A 23,820-nucleotide genomic window follows, 5' to 3' on the forward strand; every position below is an offset into this window, starting at 1 on the left:
GGATGATAGGCTGAATAACGGTCCCCATGTCCTAAGATATCCATGTCCTAATTCCCAAAACCGATTAAACACATTACCTTACATGACAAAAAACAATAAAAAAAGACTTTGTAGATGTGATTAAATTAATAACCTTAAGATGAGGTTATCCTGATTTATTTAGAGGGAAGCTATTAGCTATCGTGCAGATCATTCCATCGTCATACTCACTGGGCTATCTTTGCCGATATTTCTGCCCCTTGCAGACACCCCCAAATGCCAACTCTGGACAGGAATTCCTCACTGTAGTCTCTGGAACGTGGAGGTGAACAGCTGTTGGTGGCATTGGTGACCGGGGTGCCCAACTCTTTCCATGTATGCAGCACATCTTGTTTTCTGAATATGTCATCAAGAGCTTGACACCAGCATTTAAAAGCAGCCCTAGAACAGAAACAGAGCATCGAGCATTCCATTCTCCGAGACCTATATCATTAAATCTTTCCAAAAGGGAAGGTGAATTCACTGAAGAAACATTTTAATTAAAACCTATACCAGCCCTAGCTGGTTTGGCTCAGTGAATAGAGCATCAGCCTGTGGGCTGAAGGATCCCAGGTTCAATTCAGGTCAAGGGCACATGCCTGGGTTGCAGGCTCGATCTCCAGTAGGAAGCATGCAGGAGGCAGCCAATCAATGATTCTCTCTCATCATTGATGTTTCTATCTCTCTCTCCCTCTCTCTTCCTATCTAAAGTCAATAAAAATATTTTTTTAAAAACCTATACTATTTGTGTATTATGTATACATAACCATTTCTCCTACGTAGCATTTGACGAATAAATGTAGCAATGTAATATTATTGAAGAACTAGAAATGACGAAAGACAATATTTTTTCACAATTAAAAAAATTTTTTTCAAACAAAGTTTTCTCTTGTTCTGTAGACTCCTAAAAAAAACAACTACCTTTTCTTTCCTGCGAAGACAAGAAGACTTCCAAGTTGATGCAACGCCTGAACTTTAAGACTTCTTTGATTGCTGGCTTGGAGAACATCTGTATTTTAATCAAGTAAAAGAACAAAGATCAGTTCCTGAAAAAAGATTTCCTTTCTATTTGCAAGAACATTTTAAATTGTATTATTCCTTAATTGTGTACAGAAGCAAACTGCACGCTACTAGTGCCTTCAAATGTCACATGATATATATGTATATACAAAGAGAGTCAACGATGGTCTATTTGAACACTGTGGAGTGAAAGATTGGGTCTAACAACAGGTAAGAAACATGGAGAAAGTGAAAGAAAAGTCACGCAGGTAGAAATGGTTAAGAAGAGAAAAGCAGAAAAGGCGTGCAAGGGAGAAAGGGCTGGGTATATATGGAGATGACATGTGTGGCTGGAGCATGGTTTTTCTGGGCGGGTGAAGAAGAAGGTTATGGTAACATTACAGAGGCATCTGAATGCCTTGTGGAAAAATGTGGATGTTATTCTATATTAGAAGAGAAGCCTTGAGCAGGGATGTGACAAGATTACAGCATATCAGATTCTTCCTTTTACCCAAATGCATAAAAGCAAATTTTTTAATATCACCTGAATTTGAGGGGTGGGGATAGGGGTTGAGGGGTTCTGATGAATGCATGCTTTCAAGAATATGTGGCTAAAATACCCAACCAACATGGCAATGGTTTCTAATGAGGCTGTACTTCCCCTAGAGGTATTTTGGAAGTCTTAAGAAGGGTTTTGTTAGTTGTCACTATGGGGCATCTCCTGGTATTTTGTAGGTGAAGATCAGAGACACTGGATGGCCTGCAAAGCACAGAACCTTCACCTACAGTGAAGAAAAAGGTGAGAAACCCATTTGCATTATTCTGATTCTAACACCTAACTTCATTCTACACACAAAATAAGGTATATGTGCATGTTTTCAAAATGCTCTGAATTTGCTAGAAATGCAACCACACATTGTGGTACTCTGTTTTGTTTAGAACTTTACCTAGATTTACTTGCTATTTTAGAAAACTATGTCACGAAGATTAACACTCTGATGCCACGTGTCACCAGTACAACAACAAACCACTCAGCATTCGGAGCTGTGACATCCTGGTGATCCTACACACAGGGTATGAGCATCTGATTGCTTCACTGTGCCTTCCGCTGCTTGAGTACTTACATACCAACAATAGGTTCATTTATTGAAAAGTGACTTTATCCCTTATTTTGTACTTAGAGTTTCACATTGATTTTGTGGGGAAATAATACATGTAGGAAGACTATATTAAATGTAAATTTTACACCAGAGAGTAGAGGGGGAATTGCAGAATGACTGCTTCAAGGTTAAAAAAAAAAAAAGGAGATGTTGGGTCTGCAACATGGGTTGAGTATCTACTGCTGAATTTGTGAAAGACAAAGAAAGTAAAATCAGCTGGGCCAGAGCACAATAACTTGACAGTGGCCACATCCCGACCAGCGGTTCAGAGATTAAGTTACTAAAGAGGGATGAACAGAAGGGTGGCCTAGGATCGTGCAATGTGGCAGTCAGGCTGGGGGAAGTGGGCAAAAGGAGGTGCTGGAAGCTTCTTGTCTTGACACTGTTCTGTCACGGTCCACAAGGGTATGACGAATAGATTCTATTTTAGGCTCTTTAAACCCTTTTTTAATTCTATTTTTAAAAATAAAATTTAAGCCCAGCCAGGGTGACTCAGTGGTTGAGTATCAACGTGTGAACCAGGAGATCACAGTTCGATTCCCCATCAGGGTACATGCCCAGGTTGTGGGCTCAATCCCCAGTCAGGGGTGTGCAGGAGGCAGCCAATCAATGATCCTCTCATCATTGATGTTTCTATCACTCTCTCCCTCTCCCTTCCTCTCTGGATCAATAAAAATATTTTTTGAAAATATATCATTTCAGGACCAAATGTAATCTCCAAATGTAATGCAGGAGATCATGTTGAAAATAAATACACAATGAGTAAATCTTACCAATAGTTTCATAATATGAAGAAATTACGAGTCCGAGCTGTGAATAGGGAAGTTTGCTTTTCTCCACTGAACTGAAAACTCTGAAGTGTTCCTGAGAAAGGTCGGGGGGTGTGGGCATGTGCATCTCTTCTGTCCCCAGGCAAAATTGCACTTTTCCAGTAGCAAATTTGGAATTGTTTATTCCTTTGTCTCCTATTCATAAAGAAAATTAAAAAGAAATTTAAAATGGAAAAAAAGAAGGGAAGTTGATGGTGAAGAAGAAGGTATAGAAATGGAAAGGGAGGAGAGAGGAACGATTTTGTATGTAGCTGAAACTTATTTGCAGGTTGGGGAACTTAGTTTCCTTAAACTTAGTATCTAGAATCATTTCTAAGAGGACACGGGTGTGTGGATGGGCTCTGTGCTCAAGCTATTTCACAGTTTTACCAGAATGTAAATGTTGAGATAATACTTTGCTTCCCATGGGGATTGGTGGGAAGTTACACCACTGGGGTTTGCCCCTTTTTTAAGAGCTTCTAAGAGTAAGATGTGAGTTTGCCTCTGGGCAGAGACCTCTATGATAAAAGCAACTCTTAGGTAGTTCTGCTTAGCTCCTGTATTCTCATACCTATGACTTCTTTTATGGAGTCAATCCATCTCATATTTGGTCCCCTCTTTTCCTTCTGTATTCTAGTTCCCCAGCATAGTGTCTTTCCCAAAGAAGCCTATCTTCTCATGATGTGCTCAAAGTAGAACACTATTTATTTTATTCTATTTATTTTATTTTTTTTGCCTCCAGCAATGTTTCAGGCTTAATTTACTTTAGGCCCTACTTGTTCATCTTTCAGGCAGTCGAGGGTATCTATAGAGCTCTCCTTCAACACCATATTTCACATGAATATTTGATTCATATTTCAATATTTCAAATGAACATTTTGGTACCAGTTAAGATTCAGAGTGAGTTGATATAAACCATTCTTGGGAATTTTATTTCCTTTTTTAAATGTATTACCTTAATTATTGTCAATGTATGCCATAATTGAAAGAACTTTAAACATAATACAGGGAGTTCATTTAATGTAATGTGGACAGTACAACCAAAATCTATGGATACGTATCATAGGTTTTTGCAGAGGGCAGCAACTATATATATATATATTAGATGTACAGAGTCAAAACATTAACAAATATTGTTTTTGTATCCCCTTTACACAGGGAGTATGGTAGTTTCACAGGAAGCGTAAAAGCAGATGAGACAGTGCCTTGGTTGGAATAAAGTGAGAGATGATGTGGTCCACTAGGCCGGAAGAAAGTGCAAGGCAGCAGTGAGTGGGCTTGGAAGTGGGGGGAGGAGGCACCTGTGGCAGGTAGATCTGCAGGTGGCATCCCCATCTAAGTAATGACTAAGGGATACAGAGCAATTATTTTTACCTTGTGTCTGTGCAAGAAATAACGAAAGCAACTTTCTGCTGTGTCGGATTGATCTGTTATGGTATCTGGACTTTTCCAAAGTCTCTCTAAAACATCTCAATGTATCTGTCACGTCCACGGGAACAGAGAGGAGCGCTTTGGCGTAGCTGTATTCTGAAAGGAAAAGGAAGAGTAACGTTCATGATGAAATGCGGCAGCAAGTGAACTAGTAGCAAAAGACTAATTCAGAGAATTTCTTGGTCCCAAACTAAAGATGCTAAATTAAAAGTCTCCAGGTATGTAGCAGGTATTTCAACACTAAGATAATTTTTTCTTTATGTTTGAAATTTTGTTAAAAAAAAACAAACCTTAGAAAACTTTTGATTCTTATAAAATGCAAACACACACACACACACACACAAAACTTTAGATTCTGTCAATTTTCCTTATGAAACCTACAAAAAAGGGAGGAAACAAAATAGCCTGGAGATGGGCAATTGCTCTCTTAAGAAAAGGAAAGGACACTTTCTAATACAGGAACAGAGGCAAGGAAGATGGGGTCATAATAGAATATGAAATCAACAAACAGTCCTGATAAAAAGAGTTGCTATAAGGTCTCTGGAGAGGAAGTGACCATCCAAGAATTAGGATGCAAAAAAGATGTTCATGAAGCAGACACACACACACACACACACACACACACACACACACAAAGAAATATAGGCTTCAGACAGAGTAACAAAGGAATTTGCTTCTTTAACAAGTTGAATAGTCTGAATACCCCCTGCAAAATCTGAGGGCCTGAGAATACTACAACTTTTAGGGAATGCAGCTATAAGAGTTTACAGGTTAGCTGAAGAGATGAAACATCTGGCATAGGCATATTAAAATCACACTGGCAGATATTTGTTAATGTTTTGATTCTGTACATCTAATATATATAGATAGATAGGTAGATAGGTATAGATATAGATATAGATATAGATATAGATATAGATATAGATATAGATATAGATATAGATATAGATATAAAGAGATGATAGATAGATAGATAGATAGATAGATAGATAGATAGATAGATGATAGATAGTTGCTGCCCTCTGCAAAAACCTATCCATAGATTTTGGTTATACTGTCCACAGACTCACATTACACACTAAAATGAGGGAAAGATCAAGGTGAGAGATTAGCATAGGGAGGAAAAGGTGAGCTAGGAAGACTTCATGAGAGAGAAGGTATGCCAACTCTGTCTTAGAAGATGGGGAGAATTTGGTTAGGAAGAAAGAGGCAAGGGGATTTAGATTCTTAGAATAAGAATAGCTAAAGTTGACTGAGCACTTACACTATACCAGAGACTATCTATCTATACTAATAAAAGAGTAATATGCTAATTAGACTGGGAGACCTTCCAGGAGATCTTCTGGATGTTCTTCCAGACAAAGCCATGGTGGTGGGGCCGAGGCAGAGGTGGTTAGGGGCGATCAAGCCAGGAGGGGAGGGAAAATGGGGGTGACCAGGCTGGCGGCAGGGACGGGGGGGGGGGGGTGAGCAGGCAAGCAGGCAGAGTGGTTAGGGGTGATCAGGCAGGTAGGCAGGTGAGCAGTTAGGAGCCAGCAGTCCTGGATTGCGAGAGGGATGTCCAACTGCTGGTTTAGGCCTATTCCCACAGGGAACCGGCCTAAACCAGCAGTTGAATATCCCTCGTGGGGTCCCAGATTGGAGAGGGTGCAGGCTGAACTGAGGGACACACCCTCTGCATGAATTCTGTGCACCAGGCCACTAATCCTATCTAATAAAGAGGGAATATGCTAATTGACTGCCCCACCCTCAAAGATGGAAGCACTCACAGCCAATAAGAAGGGAATATGCTAATTGACTGCCCTGGCCTCAAAGATGGCGGTGCCCACAGCCAATAAGGAGGGAATATGCTAATTGACTGCCCTGCCCTCAAAGATGGCGGCGCCCACAGTCAATAAGGAGGGAATATGCTAATTGACTGTCACACCCTCAAAGATGGCAGCACTCACAGCCAGTAAGGAGGGAATATGCTAATTGACTGCCACGCCCTCAAAGATGGTGGTGCCCACAGCCACAAGATGGTAGCGCCCAGTCCCCTTAGCCCCCCAGCCGCCCAGGGCCACCCGAGGCTCAGGTAACCAGAGCTGGCTGAGGCTTGCGCTGCCGGCAGTGGCAGCAGCAGAGGTGTGATGGGACTGTCGCCTTCCCCTGATCGCCAGCCAGGTCACTTCCTGACCCTGAGGGCTCCTGAACTGTGAGAGGGGATAGGCTGGGCTGAAGGACTTCCCCTCCAGTGAATGAATTTTCATGCACTGGGCCTCTAGTCTTTCTCTCTAATAAAAGAGTAATATGCAAATTAACCATCACTCCGCTACATAAGCCACACCCACCAGCCAATCAGGGAGAGTATGCAAATTAACCCCAACCAAGATGGCTACCAGAAGGGAGGCTTGGGTTTCCCCGCAACAGAGGAAGCCAAGCTTTCCACACACTCTGGCGGGCCCAGGCCTCCACTCAAGGATACAAAGTTTCAATTATAGAAGGTAAACAAATTCAAACAGAAACAGCTGCTGGCCACAGAGCGAACTGGAGGCTTGGCTCCACTCCAGGCTACAAAGTTTCAATTGTAGAAGATAAATAAATTCCAGATACCAGGGCCTCTGCTTGGGTCGCCAAGGGCGTGGCTGGCCTGAAAACCACCACAGGCCCCTCGCCCAGGCCTCTCCCCGCCCCAAGGGAACCCCACCCTGATCCAGGACACCCTTCAGAGCAAACCAGCTGGTCCCCACCTGTGCACCAGGCCTCTATCCTATCTAATAAAAGAGTAATATGCAGATTGACCATCACTCCAACACACAAGATCAAGATAGCTGCCCCTATGTGGCCAAAGATCCTGCCCCCATGTGGACACAAGATGGCCACCACAAGATGGCCAGCAGAGGAGGGTAGTTGGGAGGGACCAGGCCTGCAAGGGAAGGCAGTTGGAGGCAATCAACCCTGCAGAGGAGGGCAGTTAGGGGTGACCAGGCCGGCAGAGGAGGGAAGTTGGGGAGCAGTTAGACATCCATCAGGCTGGCATAGGCTGGCATGGGAGTGGTTAGGGGGTGATCAGGCTGGCAGGCAGAAGTGGTTAGGGGCAATCAGGAAGGCAGGCAGGCGAGCAGTTGGGAGCCAGCAGTCATGGATTGGCAGGGGAGGGCAGTTGTAGGCAATCAGGCCAGCAGGGAAGGGCAGTTGGGAGGGACCAGGCCTGCAAGAGAGGGCAGTTGGGGGTGACCAGGCCTGCAGGGGAGGGCTGTTGGTAGGGACCCAGGAATGCAGGGGAGGGCAGTTGGGGGAGACCAGGCCAGCAGGGGAGGGCAGTTAGGTGTGACCAGGCCTGCAGGGGAGGGCAGTTGGGGGTGGGGGGAACAGGCCTGCAGGGGAGGACAGTTGGGGGAAACCCAAGCCTGCAGGGGAGGGCAGTTGTGGGGACCAGGACAGCAGGAGAGGGCAGTTGGGGGGGACCAGGCCTGCAACGGAGGGCAGTTGGGGGTGACCAGGCCTGCAGGGAGGGCAGTTGGGGTGACCAGGTCTGCAGAGGAGGGCAGTTGGGGGTGACCAGGCCTGCAGGGTAGGAAGTTGGGGACGACCAGGCCAGCAGGGGAGGGCAGTTAGGGGTGACCAGGCTGGCAGGGGAGGGCAGTTAGGGGCAATCTGGCTGGCAGGGGAGCAGTTAGGCATCAATCAGGCTGGCAGGGGAGTGGTTAGGGCGTGATCAGGCTGGCAGGTAGAAGCGGTTAGGGGCAATCAGGCAGGCAGGTAGGCAAGCGGTTAGGAGCCAGCAGTTCTGAATTGTGAGAGGGATGTGCAACTGCCCATTTAGGGCAGTCGGACATCCCTTGAGGTATCCCATATTGGAGAGGGACACTGCAAGCTGGGCTGAGGACACACACTCCCATGCATGAATTTCGTGCACCGGGCCTCTAGTATATATATAAAAGCCTAAGCGACTGGCAGAACGGCTGACCAGTAGCTATGACATTCAATGACCACCAGGGAGCAGACACTCTGACCAGTAACTATGACACACACCGACCACCAGGGGGCAGACACTCAACACAGGAGCTGCTGAGCAGCAGTGAGTTGGCAGCTGCAGTTCTCGGGTGACGTACCCCAGAACCAGACAGGAGGGAGCCCGATTCTAGGGTGCATCACCCAAGAATGCCCTCTCGCAATCCGGGACCCTCGGAGGATGTCAGAGAGCCAGTTTCGGCCCCATCCCCAGAGACCAGGCCAAGACACCCCGCCATGCACTGGGCCTCTAGTTCTAAATAATTTACCTCGATAGTCTCATCAAACCCTAAACACAACCGTAAGAGGTAGGATGAGGAAAGAAGACAGAGAGAAGTCTAGTAGCTGCCCTCTGGTCACAGAACCGGCTGTGCGAGGAGAGGTGCGGCAGCAGCAGTGAGGGTGGTGATTCGGTCACAGTGAGATGCCAGGGCCAGTCCTCTTGGACAAAGAAGCGTTTGCCAGGGGCCTGAAGCCCCCACTGAGTTAGTGCCCTTCACCCTCTTTACTGGGGAGCTGAGCCAGGGTTTTAAGGAGGACCCTGACAGGAAGAGAGGGATGTTTTAGGAAGAGTCAGCTGACCGTTGTATGGACAGCAGACTTTAACAGAAGAAGGTTGGTGGCTGAGAGACTGACAGCATTGTGTGATGTGAACTTGACAAAGGTAGTAGCAATGTAAACAAGGGAGGGACACAGGGAACTTTCCATTGTTGAAGCAACAGGAAGAGTGGTTAAACTGGCTATGTGGGGGGAAAAGAAAAAGAGGTGGGAATTACCTATTCCCTCTCCTTTCAGGGCCAATGATCTTGCTTCTTACCTCACTTGGAAAAAACCTGAAACAATCTAAAGGGATTTCCCACAAGCCCCCACCAGTATATCCACCCATGCCTATCTACATCTCAACAGCATCCCTCCAGCAGTTCTCCTTTCCCCAAATTATTAATTTTCCCTCTGCTGAATATTTCCTAGTAGCACATTTTGCTGTTTTTTCCCCCTGATTTAAAAAGAAACTTGAAAAAATGTTATGTTCACTGCAGCATTATTTACAATAGACAAGACAGGGAAACAACTCAGATGTCCATCAACAAATGGATGCAGAAGGGAAATGCGTTGTATACATACAATGAAATAAGAAAGAAGGAAATCCTGCCATTTGTGACCTCATGGATGGACCTTGAGGGTTTTATGGGAAGTGAAATAAGTCAGACAAAGAAAGGCAAATGCTGTATGACCTCACATGTGGAATCTATATAAACCAAACACATAGATAGGTAGAATAGTCTGGTGATTGCCAGGGGTGGGGTGGGGATGGGCAAAATAGGTGAAGATGGTCAAAAGGTAAGATTTCCAGTTATAAGTTCTGGGGTATGGTGACTATATTTGAACTTATAAAAAGTAAATACTTTAATTTAAAAAAGTAAAAATCCTTTCTCTTGACTCTATTAGTACTTTCCCCTCAAGGTACCATTCTATTTCTCTGCATCATTTTTACAACAAAACGTGTTAAAAAGTTCTGTATTCACTGTTTCCCATTCACTCTGGAACCCACTTAAATCAGACCTCCCCATCCCCATCACTCCACCCCAAAGCTCTTCAATGTGGCTAAATGTAATGTACAATTTTTAGACTTTACCTCACCTCTGACCCTTTATCTTACTACTCCCCTCCCTCCCTCTCACACCAGACATGCTGATAAGTGCTCCGCTGAGCTACCAGGCCTGATCCTCATTTGTGCCCTTTCAGGTTAGACTCTCCGCTAACCTTATAGCACCCAAGAAAAAATATGCTAGATATCAGTGGTCATGAGAAGATACTTTCTCCTGACTAATTGTGATAATATGGTAATTTTTAGATGATCCTGCATATTATAGGTTTCACATTGAGTTGTGATCATGAAAATCTTGGCATCGAGCTTAGAGCTCTTTATAAGACTCTTGGACCTCTTGGAGCAGTATCTTGGCCCACACATTTAGGCTTATTTATAAAGTTTTAGGATGGTGAATATTTTTCAGTGAAACTCAGATCATTAGCATGTTTATAAGCTTGGTAGGCCTTATGCGTGTCATCATGACATGTTTGCAAGCTGGCACTCCGTCCTGTCCCTGCCATCATGCTCCCTCAAGTCCCCTCTCCCCTAAGCGTCACGGTCCTGCATGATCCTGACAAGGTATACTCCCACTCCTCCCGCCGCCACCCTTATGCACACCACCCTGAAGATTATAAATTTCTGCTATTTTTTTTGCAAGAATTCATGAGCCTGGATTTTATCTGTTTCTCCTTAGAGAGTGAGATCAGGGAAAGAAGCCAGCAGAGGAACAGGAGGAAGCTGGAAGCCCTCACATATTAATATTTTGAGACAGTCAGTTCCTTTCTTTTGGCCTTTGTTTCAAACATCTGTCAAAAGTGGGATGAAAAAGGTGGGGTGAATATTATTTACCTCTGAAGGTTATTATTTTTACCTGTGTGTGAAGTGTCAGCATAGTGCCTGCCATGGAGTAAGCATTTGGTAGATGGAGGCTCACATTATGACTGTGAGTCAGGTGTTTTTAAAATATATATTAACACTTACCAGTACCAGGCACCAGTCAAGGCACTGAGGAGATGAGCATAGCAGACCCGATCCCTGCTCTTACAGAGATTACATTCCACAACAGAAATCACAAAGGCATGCAGTGCCAGGAGGACAGGAAGAAGGGGAGGTGACTGCCATCGCTAAAATAGGGGTCAAAATAAAATGATCCTCCTGCTACTTTTATCAAATATATTTTTATTTTCTGAACTCTATTGTGCTATTTGATTTTCCTTTTTTCCAGCCCTACTGTACCTTTTCCTTGTGGTCTAATTAGGGTTCTGTTTGGTGTTTTGTGGCTGCCAACATGAGATTTAAAAGAAAAAGACAATGAGGAAAGATCAGCTTCAGAGGCCTTATCCTGACATCTGTCTCAAGGAGGTTCCTGCATGAAAACCCCCATGGATAATTCAAGAAGCTATTTCAAAGCCACAGCAGCTTGAAACAGGTGAGAAGAAGATAAGGAGGAATAGGAGGAGGAAGAAGGGAAGAAAACTGAAGAGAATCATTATGTCTCTCAGTATACCAGTGTAGACATTAAAACTGAAATGCCAATCACTCCTGGAATATGGGTCCACAAAGGAAAACTCCCAGGGAGTACATGAAATTTGCGCTGCTCTCTACACATTTGGTCACATCAATCCAAATATCCAGAGGCAGTAATAAAACACACCTGCCAAAGGATTGAAAATTCCAACATACCTGAAGACTGAACAACCCTATCAGAAAACTTAACTACCAATAAGGTCAAGACTCAAGAATGAGGCTCCAGACAGAATGCAAACACAGCTTCAATAAAATACATAGCCACAGAGTTCTCTCGCCTATGAAGCTAACAAGCAGGCAAGTTACTCATCCATACAAACAGTAATCTATAAAGCAGGGTATTCTCACTTCTCCAAATCCTACAGAGACTTTCCCAAATTACATATGCATTATTAAATAGTTAGAGGGAGAATGGAATGCTTTTAAATAATGAGAACACCAAATGTTTCTAGGCACTGGAGCATTACAACATCTGTTGTGGAGAAAGAAATGTATCAAACATTAGTAACAAACACTATTATGCCAAAAGGAAATATATGATGTTCCAAAGAAGCAATGTGGTGTGGAAAACATCAAGAATATGCTTGTTCTTTTAAAAGAATTTCAAACAAATCATGGTGACATATACAGTATAAGACCCATCATGATTATAAACATGTTAATGATCTAAGTTGAGTACACTGAAAAAAATGTCAGCATCCTAAATATTTGCCAGATAAGCCCAAAAGTGTGGGCCAAAATACTGCTCCAAGAGGTCTGAGAGTCATATAGAGCGATAATCTGAATGCCAAGATTTTCATGATAATGACTCAATGTGAAACCTATAATTAATATGCAGGATAATCTAAAAATTATCATACTATAATTAGTCAGAAGAAAGTATCTGCCTTCCCATGACCACTGATATCTAGCATATATTTTCTTGAGTGCTATAAGGTTAGAGTAGAGTCTAACCTGAAAGGGCACAAATGAGGATCAGTGCTCAGTGGAGCACTTATGGGCTACACAATCAGACCAGGGTTTGAATCACAGTTCCAGTACTTACTAGTAAGATTTCATTCTCTCATCTGTAATGTAAGCATAAAAATGCCTACTCCTAAGATTGCAAAAATTAAAGCACCTAATGGTTGCCAAATATGGTGCCTGCCACTATAATATTCTTTAGATTTTTATCAATTCAAATATTCCTGCTCTAACCATTACTCAAACTGGCTTATACTTCCACCACTGGTTGAGATTCAACCCAAAGGATCCCTGTGGCCTGATACCACCTGCCTTCCTGCCTGTCCCACCACCTTGACTTTCCAAGTGAGCTTTAACAACAGGCAGGCACAGTGCTTTTCTGACGTAATGCTCCCATCACCAATAAGCACCTACTGGTCACACGGGTCTAGAATTTTACTAGGTATGTCTTTTCTGTCCCTTCTATGGCAGTCATTATTTTGATAACCAGCATTTTTGAAACATTTTCTCACATATGTCAGTCCTTTTTTATGATGCAAGGGATAATATAAATCAATTCTGAATTATGGATTACAAATTTTGGGATCTCCAGAGTTTTGACAGACAAGATCAAGAAAAGGAGAACACACCCAGGAAGAATCACACTCTTTGACTGGAACTAGTCACATATCATTGACCACATGAATCCTCCCACTGTTTATTGAATATGAGGGGATACTTGGATTTATCCTGGACAGTAAAACCTAAATTTTGTGGTCACCAACCTCCTTCTACTGGACCTTTGATCTTCCCTTCTCCTATTTCCCTCAAGGGCCAGTCCACCCTTTCACATTTGAAATCTCCTACCCTATCAGCCTTGGCTATGCTTTCAAACCCCTGCTTCATTAAGAAAATCATCAGTACTCAGTGAGAATGCCTTCAACTTCTGCTCTTCCCACCTACCAACATTCCCACATGTTAACCTCTTCTCTTCTCCTCCCCTTCCGCCTGGGGTGTTCCACCCTCCTGTCCAAGGCCAGTTCCCCTGCAAATATTTTAATTATGGAAGATCTGGTAAGCAGAATGCAACAGCAAACCTTGCTTTAAAAGAGTTTCAAGATAAAACTGGTACTGACCTGAAAGAGTGACCTTTTGGAGGAAATCTGAGTCGTTTTCTATGTCTGTCAGTTGACTGGGTGGAAAATTAATACTGAGTTGCTTCCCAATAAAATTTCGGCAGGTTATCTTAAAAAGGAAAGATGAAAAAATATAACTTAGGTATTTATAGCCCAAAATTTTGCTTGCTTAAAATATTTTTCTTATTTTTCATTTGTCAAAAATAAAAAAGAGAGACAAAAGAATGCTACAAATAATAACTCGCAGAGACTTTGGGGGGGAAAAAATCAGCCACATAATTTTTCATATTTCTTTAGTACAGCACAGCTGGAAGAGCATTAGGCAAATTATGTAGAGCAATTAGGATATAATTTTCAGATATTCTATAAATTTACAAGTCTGAATATATCTCCCATTATGTAAGTTGAGACATAGTTAAAATATAGGCTGCTTTTCCAATGGCAGATTTTTTCCACCCTACTCATAAGTAACACAATTTAAACTTCCCTGGTGAAGTTTTTCAGAACTAACTTCCCCTGTAGTATTTTAAAAATTTATTTTCTAATAGATACTTGAGTGCTAAAATTATAAAATATCTGAAAGCGAAACATTTTTAATCAGAAGGAAATTATTTTAAAAGGTCCAAGGTCCTCTTCTCCCTGTTGCTCCATTCCCACTCCTTGAGCTAACCTATTGCTCCAAATACAGCCCCCCTTGTACCCTCGTCTGATTAGATGCTGCAGCTTCATTGTCCCCTGTAGGTACTTCTACTATGAGATGCAAATACAGCCTAATAAAATGAAAATTCCTTCCCACAGCCTTATATATCCCTATTTGACCTAGGCCTTTCCACCTCTCCAGCTTCATTAAACAAAACTTTATTGAACACTTATTATGTGCCAAGCTCAAGGACTATATAGCAGAGAACAAAGCAAACAAAAATTCTGTTCTTATGAAACTTATTCTAGTGGAAGCAGAGAGATAATAAATAAAATAGAGAAGTACATTATAGAGAATATTAAAGAGTTACAAATACTATAGAGAGAAGTAAAGCAAACAAGCACAAAAAATAGCATAGTGAAGAAAGTACTCACATAGAATATGGCATTTAACAAAAAGGCAAGGTAAAAGTCAATATAATATTGTGGAGAGGAGGATGCTAAGCAGGAGAACAGCAAAGGCAAAGACCTTGAGGCAGAACTGTCTTAAAGAACAGGGCAACCTGAGGAGGAGTAATAGGAGAGGAGTTACTGGGGGATACACGGGGATAAGTTATGTAGGGCATTAAGGCCATGATAGGATGTTCACTTTAACTCTGAAGCAGATGGGAAGCTGCTTTGGGGTTTAAAATTGGGGGATGACATGGTTGACTTAGGTTTTTAAAGGTTGTTCCATCTACTGCATTGAGAATAGACTATGGGCTAGAGGCAGAGTTTCAGGGAGGTTGGAAGCAAGACCACTAATTAGGAAGTCATTGCACTGATCAAAGCAAATATAACTATAGCTTGGATCACAGCAGGGGTTGTGGAGGTAGCAAGATGTGGTAAGGTTCTGAATACATTTTGAAGGTAGGGGATATGACAACCAATTTGAAGTGCAGTGTGAAAGCAAGAGAAGAGTCAGGGGTGTCCCCTAGGTGTCTGGCCTGAGCAGCTAGGAGAGTGGTGTTGTTCAGTGGTTCAGGGTCAACCTATGAACCAGGAGGTCACAGTTCGATTCCTAGTCAGGGCACATGCCCAGGTTGTGGGCTCTATCCCCAGTCGGGGGTGTGCAGAAGACAGCCAATCAATAATTCTTTCTCATCATTGATGTTTCTATCTCTTGCTCTTCTTCCTTCCTCTCTGAGATCAATAAAAATATATTTTGAAAATTTAAAAAAAAAACACAATGGGGAGGACTTGGCAGAACAGGTTTGTTTGAGATGAGCTAAATTTGAGAAGTATATTAAATATCTAAGAGACAATGTTGATTGGGCAGTCTGGTATTTTGATGAGTCAATTTGGCAAGGCTAAACTAAAAAGGTTAATGAAGGAAAGAATCCATTTTTTAGCATACATAAACCCCAACCCAGTTATTCAATCAAACTGTAATCTAGGTGCTACTATGAAAGAATTTGGCAGATACTAATTAAAGTTCCTAATAAATTGACTTTAATTAGGGAGATTATCCTAGGTGGGCCTGACCCAATCAGATAAGTCCTTGACAGTGCAGGTGGTCTCCAGACTCCAAATTCCAACCAGCCTCCAGATCTAAAACTGTTCTGGCCCCTGTGGATTCTCCCTGAGTGAATTCTTATGGATAGCAGCTTCTGGCCACACCTGTAGGGTCCTTTCCTGCTCTTGATCCTGACTGCTTACTCTACAGATTTTGGACTTGCTTAGTCAGTCCCCATGATAATATAAGCCAAATCCTTGTAATAAATCTAGAGAGATAGATGACAGATAGATGATAGATAGATAGATAGATAGATAGATAGATAGATAGATAGATCGGTCTTACTAGTTATGCTTCTCTTATTGAACCCTGACTGGTACAGGCAATTAGATCTGTCAATACAGAATTCAGGAGAAAGGTCTAAGTATGGAGATGTAATTTTGATAGTCATCATCATAAAGATGATACTCAGACCCAAGACTGAATTAACTCACCACGTCAGAGAATGTGCGCAGAGAAGACAGAGGACCAAGAGCAGAGTCTTGGGACACACTTAACTTTAAGACATTGGGGAGAAGGGGAGTAAGCAACAAAGAAGACAGAAGAGGAGCCCCTGTCTCTCGTCTCCAACACTGCAGCCTGGGGCCTTCTTTCCGTCCCATCTCAGGATTTCTGCCCTTCTTCCTTTGGACTAGAATGCTCTTTCTCACTGGATGGCTGGTGCCGTCCCATCAAAGGTTACCCGCCCCAAGAGGCCTTGCTGATCATGCCTGCTAAAGTTTCCACCTCCAACCACAGCCTATCTCTATTCTATTGACCAAGTTTGTTTCTTCAGAGAACTTCCACTGATTATAAATCTTTTTTATATATCAGTTTACATGTTTATTATCTGACCCTCCGGCCACCCCTCCAAAATTAAGTCCCAAAAAGCAAGAATTTAGACTGTATTCTCTACATAGAATATACAGGAGGAAAGGGTATGCAAAGGCCATGGGGAACCTTTGTGAAAAGAAGAAATGGAGTCCTTGCAGGGCAGCTGCAACACATAGGCACACAGACAGGTATAGGGGCAGGCACTGGATGTCAGCCCGCACGGATGCCAGCGGCCTGTGGGCAAGATACGGACTATATGAATGCAGTGGCTCTGATACTGGCTCTAGACACTGTCCTCACTGTTGCTAATGGATAAATCAGCCCTGATAAGGACTTATTTTAGTTTACCCTGTCATAGAAAATACTGGCACACAACTGGATTTCAATAATGTTTGTTGATTTGAATGATAAATATGCCTACATGAAACTAATAACATTTATTTAATCCCTAAATCTTTGTTACATGTGTACTAATAAGAAATCACAACTGCATAAATAATAGAGTCAAACCCACCTTCTCTTTATATTCGGTCTCATATCTTACACAAGGTTGTTGGGTAATATCTGGGCCCTCGAACTTGGATATTCTCAGAAGGAGCTGGCGCTGTGCATACACCAGGAGTGGTGTCACTTGCTCTGTGTACCTCTCACTAGACAGGGTAAAAATAAATTAAAAAGCAAACACTAGTTAAAACATTTTTTTCAGTGTATTCTGTCACTTTTAATTGCCCTTACATCAGTACTTACTGTGAAATTATATTGAATTGAATGGCAAGTGATACTAGTGTTTCCCATTTTTCTACTTGATACAAAAGTTCCAGAGATTTTAATACAAAATCATGGATCCATTTCAAATTAACCATATTTACATTATCCAAAGGATGCTCAAAAGTAAGGCTAGAACCACCATTATCATTTTTAATATTTCCATAGCAACTTGGAACACTGTATTCTCCATTTTCTTCAATAATCTGCAAGAAGCATATTAAAAGTGTGATTTCAGATTTTACTACACATTTTTTTGAAAGTTGAATGTGATATATAAAAATACAATATGGAAAAGACTGAACAGAAAAAAATTCAGAATATTTTTATTACACAAATGAAACTTCATAATGCTACCTAATATAACTTTTGTGATGTTGGAAATGTGCTGCTACATCTGTGCTGTTCTAAAGAGCAGCCACCCAGCACATGTGGGTACTGAGCTATTGAAGTGTGACTAGTGCAATGAGAATTTCAATTTTATTTCGTTTTCATTCATTTAACCTTAAACTTAAATAGCCCTGGCCGGTGTGGCTCAGTTGGTTGGAGTGTCGTGCCATACACTCCAACTAAGGTCTCGGGGTTCGATTCCTGGTCAAAGCACAAACCCAGGTTTAGGATTCAACCCCCAGGTGGGGCAAGTGTGGGAGGCAGCTGATGGATGTTTCACTCTCACATCGATGTTCCTCTGTCTTCCTCTCTCTCTCTCTTCCTTCCTCTCTCTCTAAAAAAAAAATAACAATAATGTTAAATAGCCACATATGGCTAGTCATTACTATATTAGCACAGACTAAAGTCTATACTTCTTGAGCATAGTCACTATCTAAGTTAGGATATTGAACCTAATTTTTGAGGAAAAACAGGCTTTATTATATACAAATAATTAAGTTTCTCTAATCCACTGGTTACATTCATCAGTTTGTAGAATAATATATCCAATTCCCTGATGCAAAGGTCAAATCTATTGAGAAGAAAGTCTTCTAGAAGACCCTCTTTTAGCCTAAGTTAAAGCATTACTGTGTGAGTATTGTGTTCCAAGCTTTGGGTGTCCAGAGTATATGTTGAATCTCTGTTATAAAGGTGCATACACATTTATGACTAGTATTTTTTTCCTGGTTAATGGAGCCTCTTCCCACAATGAAATTTCCCTTTTTATCTCTCAAGTGTTTCTTGATTTGAAGACTATTTTATCTAATATTAATATAGCCTCACCACCTTTTTTATACCTCTTTCTACTGTTATATTTTTAACAGTATATATATATTTTTAACAGATATATCTCTTTCTACTGTTTTATTTTTAATCCATCTTTTTCTTTATATTCAGATTCTTATCTTGAGGACAAGTATAGGGGTCTTTCTTTTTAATTCAGTCAGATAATCTCTGCCTTTTAATTGGGATGTTCAATCCATGTATATTTAATACTAGAGGTCTGGTGCACGGAATTTGTGCATGGGTAGGGTCCTTAGGCCTGGCTGGCGATCAGGGCTGATCAGGGCCTTCCAGCTGCTGGCAGGGGCCTTCCTTTGTTCCACGCTGTCCCCTATTGGTCAGCGTGTCATAGCAAGCGATAGAACTCCTTGTCTCCCAGTCAAACTCCTGCAGGGACACTTTGCATATTAGCCTTTTATATATATGTAGATGGTTACTGACATAATTTGGTTAGATTTATTATTTTTCTTTGTTTTCTATTTGCCCATATGTTCCTTTTCCTTTTTTCCTGCCTTCCTTAATTAATTATTATTTAATTTTCCATTTTACTACTTTGGCTTTTTAGCTATATTTCTTTTTTAGTAGTTACTCTAGAGATTATTAAATGCATCCTTAACTTATTACCTTCTACTTAGAGTTAATATTGTACCACTTTATCCTACCTAATAAAATGGTAATATGCAAATTACCATCACTCCGCTATGCCCACGATTGGGCCTTTGGGAACCTGGGGGCAGGACTCAGGGTGGCCGATTGGACTGGCGGGGGGCGGGGACTCGTGAGTCCCCATCCCCTGTTCCTCTTGCCGGCCCCAACGGCCGGTGCTGCAAGAGGACCCATGGGGCCGGCGGAAGGCTCCGGTGGCGGAACTTGGGGTGGCTGATTGCGTGGCTGTGGCACCAGTTTTCCGCCAGCACCAGTTTTCCTCTGGCCAACCGCTGATCGGAGTGCCTCCCGCCAGCGCAATCAGCCTCCCCAAGTTCCTCCACCGGCGGCGCTGGTGGGAGGCGCTCCGATCGGCGGGTGGCCAGAGGAAAACTGGTGCTGGAGGAACTCGGGGTGGCCGATCGTGCTGGCGGCCAGAGGAAACAGCGCTGGAGGAACTCAGGGTGGCCGATCAGGCTGGCGGGAGGCGCTCCGATCAGCCGGTGGCCAGAGGAAAACTGGTGCTGGCGGAAAACTGGTGCCAGCAGCCAGGTGAAGGAAGGTCTTTTGCACGAAACTTCGTGCAACGGGCTTCTAGTAGCTATGTAAAGTGTAAAAACTTAGGACAGTTTAATTTTATTTACCCTCCTAGTCTTTTATGCTATCTTTTATGCCATATATTTAACATCTGGAAATTACTCCATGACTCAATGTGATTATGTGTTAACTAATTTTCATTGTGTTTAGGATATGGCATGTTTGAATTTTATCAATTTTACTTACTTGCTTTAAAGCAGAATGTGTAAAATTTTAAATGTAAGTTCTACAAGATATAAAGTAATAGAACAAGCATAGAAAAGGCAGTGAAATAAAGATTAAAAAAACAAACTTTATGATCTCTTTTGGAATCTGTTTCTTTCTCTATCAAAAGATTGCTATGAGGATTAAATGCACTAAGGTTAGTTTATGTAGAATCTGGGGCTTAATAGATGTTACTTTGTGTTCCCTTTAAGAAATTAAAATTTCAGGGTAAGATATTTGTAATTAACAGCAATGCAAGATGTATAGTGAACCAAATAATAATGGAAGCAAATGAAACATAGACAAACCAACTAAGAACTGAAGAAAAATATTAATTTCTACTTATCCCAAGCTGCATGGTACAAAAATATTTGTTAATTGAATACAATAAAAATAGTTACCCAAACACTCTTACCTCAATAGAATTGGTATTTTGTAGTTCTATTAACATGTCAATAAGTAGGTCTGCTCCAAAATAGAATGGTAATACAGAGATGCAAAGGAAACCATCTTGACTAACAGGAAATATTTTACACAGGTCCACTGCTTGTTTAAGAAGGATCTGTAGCTCCCGAGCAAAGTTCCAAAGGGCCCGACAGCAGTTCTGAAGCAGAGTCCAATAGCCGCCACGGTGAGCAAAAACCTAAGACCAACACAACATTCAGAAGACACCAAAGTTCCAAAAGTTACACATCTCTGAACAACTTCATCTTTCTGCAATATTGATGTCAATAATAAAAATAACACCATTTGTTAAGTGCCCCTTATATGTGCTAGATACTGTGGAAGGCCTTTGTATGCAGCATCTTAGCTCCTTCTTACAATAGCTCTTATGAAGTAAGAATGTACTAGTATTCTATTCAATTTACAGATAAGGAAATGGAATTATGGAGCTAAGATCATGAATCTACTAAGTGGTGAGCTGAAGTTTGCACTTATGTGGTCTGACTCCAACACTCCCATTGTTCTAGGTGCTGGGAATGTGGCAGTGAGCAAGAAAACCAGATCTGCCTCAATTTATTAGGGGAGACCAACACTAGAAAAGTAGACAAATAAAAATGTAATTTCATGAATAATAAGTTGTAAAGAAATGGACTAGGACCTCACAAGGGTGAGAGAACACATCCTTTTAGATAGGGTGGTCAAGAGAAAAGTCCTCTCTGAGGAGGTGACTTCCTGAATGTTGAGTTGAACAAGTCATGTGAAGGTGGTGATGGGGATGTTGGGTAGGGGAGAACATTTGAGGCTGAGGGGACAGCAAGTTAAAAGCATGGAGGATGAACCAGAGGGCTGAGAAGCAAACAAGTTCACTGGTTTCAAGACCACAGAGGGGAGAGTGGATTCAACAAAAGCAAGAGGAGCTGAGTTCTGAGAGGTGAGCAGGACCCACACCTTCTAGGTCCTGAAGCTGGTGGAAAGGAAAGCAGGATGCAATGTCATGGTCAAGATGATGTAGGTTACTTTACATTTTTAAAAAGCCACTCTCTCCACTCCACAGAGAATATGAGAATGTAAATGTGTTTCTTTCTTGTATAGAAAGGGTACATTTCCTCTCACCTCTTAAGAGGATTAAAGTATCCCCCTACTTACTAAGAGAAAAAGGAAATTAATTTCTTTATAGCAAATGATTCCAATTTGAGTTTCATAATCTACCATATAATATTTAAGAAGAAAAAGAGAACATTTGAGAAGAAACACAAGTGGCCTGTAGAACCAGAGGTCTGGGGCAGAGGCAGATCTTTCCTGTGGTCTAGAAAGATCTTCCCCTTCTAGAGGAAAGAAAGGGGTCTATGGTGCCCCAGGAAGGATCAAGTTTCCAGAGAGAAACCCGTGTCACCAGAGAAACCCATGTCCCAAGTGTGGCAAGAAAGCAGCAGAGGGGTGTGTGGATATCCATGAAGACTGTGTAAAGAGGAACAAAGGCCACCTCCTCCCGAGGCGGATGGATGACTAATGGTGAAAGGAGCTCACCCGCCTCCCTGACAACTTGACAATGCGTAAGACCTCATTACCATGGCAGGCAAACCTCAAAAATGACTGAAAGAAAACCCAACAAATGTAGTCTTAAAACTGAAACTAAAATTACACATAGTAAGCAAATAAATACATCTTACACACCCAAATTTATGGGTTCAGATTTGTGTCTACCACATTAGCAAAAACGAAGGACCACCTTACCATTGCTCTCCTACAATATAAAAATATTTTCATAAAATGGTCCAATAGACTCAAAGTTGTTGCTCGATCCTTTTCTTTAGCATTAAGAGATCCTTGAAAGTCAGGGTCATTAGCTGTTTGTGTCTTAGAAACATTTTCATCACTCATTTTGGAATCAATAAATGTTGAAAACTCTTCAGCATCTACAGTACAAAAATAAAGGATAATGTTATTGAAAACAGAGAGTTAAGTTCCAGAAAACACAGTAGGTGATAAGCAACAAATGAGTAATTCAGATAAGAACTGCTATATAATTTTGGAGAAAGGACAGGATTATCACGAACACAATGAATCAGGGAAGGTTTCTAGAGAAGGAAGCACTTAGATTAGGTCTTAAAAGGTGGACATGATTCAGCTATGAGGGAATACTATGGAGAAGAATATTCCAGGCAGGGTTATGGCCAAGGTATGTCTTGGTGTTTTTTTTTAGGGAACAATGACAGGATCGCACTGTTTCTTAATTTACCCCAAAACAGGCCATTCTCAGGACACATACACTAAAAGGTGAGTAGTATTCCCCAGGATTAGGCAATACAGCAACCCAGGCCACTCATTCTCCTGTTGGTATGGTATAAAAACACAGAGGATTTCTCCTGCCGCAAACCTTCTCTTACTAGAACTCTGCATCCTATATAATAAAGAGGTAATATGCAAATTGACCCTCATGCCCTCGCACAAGATGGCCGCCCCCATGTGGTCAAAGATGGCCACCAAAAGATGGCCGGCAGGGGAGGGTAATTGTGGGTGATCAGGCCAGCAGGGGAGGGCAGTTGGGGGCAACCAGGCCGGCAAGGTAGGGCAGTTAGGGGAGACAGGGCTGGCAGGGGAGCTCAGTTGCAGGCAATCGGGCCAGCAGGGGAGCAGTTAGGTGTCGATCAGGCTGGCAGGGGAGTGGTTAGGGGGTGATCAGGCTGGCAGGTAGGTGAGCAGTTGGGAGCCAGCAGTCCCGGATTATGAGAGGAATGTCCAACTGCTGGTTTAGGCCCGATCCCACAGTGGGATCGGGCCTAAACCGGCAGTCGGACATCCCCCGAAGGGTCCCAGATTGGAGAGGGTGCAGGCTGGGCTGAGGGACAGCCCCCCTCCCCGCCCCAGTGCACGAATTTCATGCACTGGGCCTCTAGTTAAATAATAAGTCTCAATATCAAAGTATTCTATTGCTGACTATTGCTGACTTCATGGAGCTCTTACATAGGGAGCTAATTTTAACAAAAATCAAGAAACTATGTATAACAATCTACATACAAAACTCACGATTCTTTCTAGGCTAGGAAATTTACTTTCAAATACTTCAATATTCATAGTATGACATGCAGGTACTCGTTAAACTTAATCTACACCCTAGAAGAAACAAGAAAGCATGTCAAGTACCTCAAATGTGAATCAACTCTCCTGGGGCAGTGAGCCAGCATATGAAGTACCTTTTTCAGCAATAAGTTACATAGCACTTAAAATACCATTATTAGAAATCTACATAAGGGACTTTGTAACAGCATAAAAAAACTTATAAATAATTTTTTATTTGTGAAGTGAGTGGTATTCAAGGTAGGTGATTGTTTAGGAATAATGT

At 42.1% G+C, this 23,820-nt stretch overlaps 1 protein-coding gene across 1 annotated transcript in view; it reads right to left on the minus strand.

Moving 5' to 3' along the window:
• Positions 1-23,820, minus strand: part of CFAP54 (cilia and flagella associated protein 54) — a gene marked incomplete at both ends in the record, with an annotated part of 248,988 nt that overhangs the window by 112,966 nt on the left and 112,202 nt on the right. Inside the window, 9 exon segments of the mRNA XM_079775504.1 lie at positions 211-420; positions 940-1,027; positions 2,951-3,142; positions 4,361-4,513; positions 13,604-13,712; positions 17,125-17,260; positions 17,358-17,581; positions 20,449-20,676; positions 22,212-22,393. Of these exon segments, the coding sequence (XP_079631630.1) occupies positions 211-420; positions 940-1,027; positions 2,951-3,142; positions 4,361-4,513; positions 13,604-13,712; positions 17,125-17,260; positions 17,358-17,581; positions 20,449-20,676; positions 22,212-22,393 (1,522 nt within the window).

Source organism: Cnephaeus nilssonii (genome assembly GCF_951640355.1).
Source record: "Cnephaeus nilssonii genome assembly, chromosome: 6".
NCBI classification, from domain to species: domain Eukaryota; kingdom Metazoa; phylum Chordata; class Mammalia; order Chiroptera; family Vespertilionidae; genus Cnephaeus; species Cnephaeus nilssonii.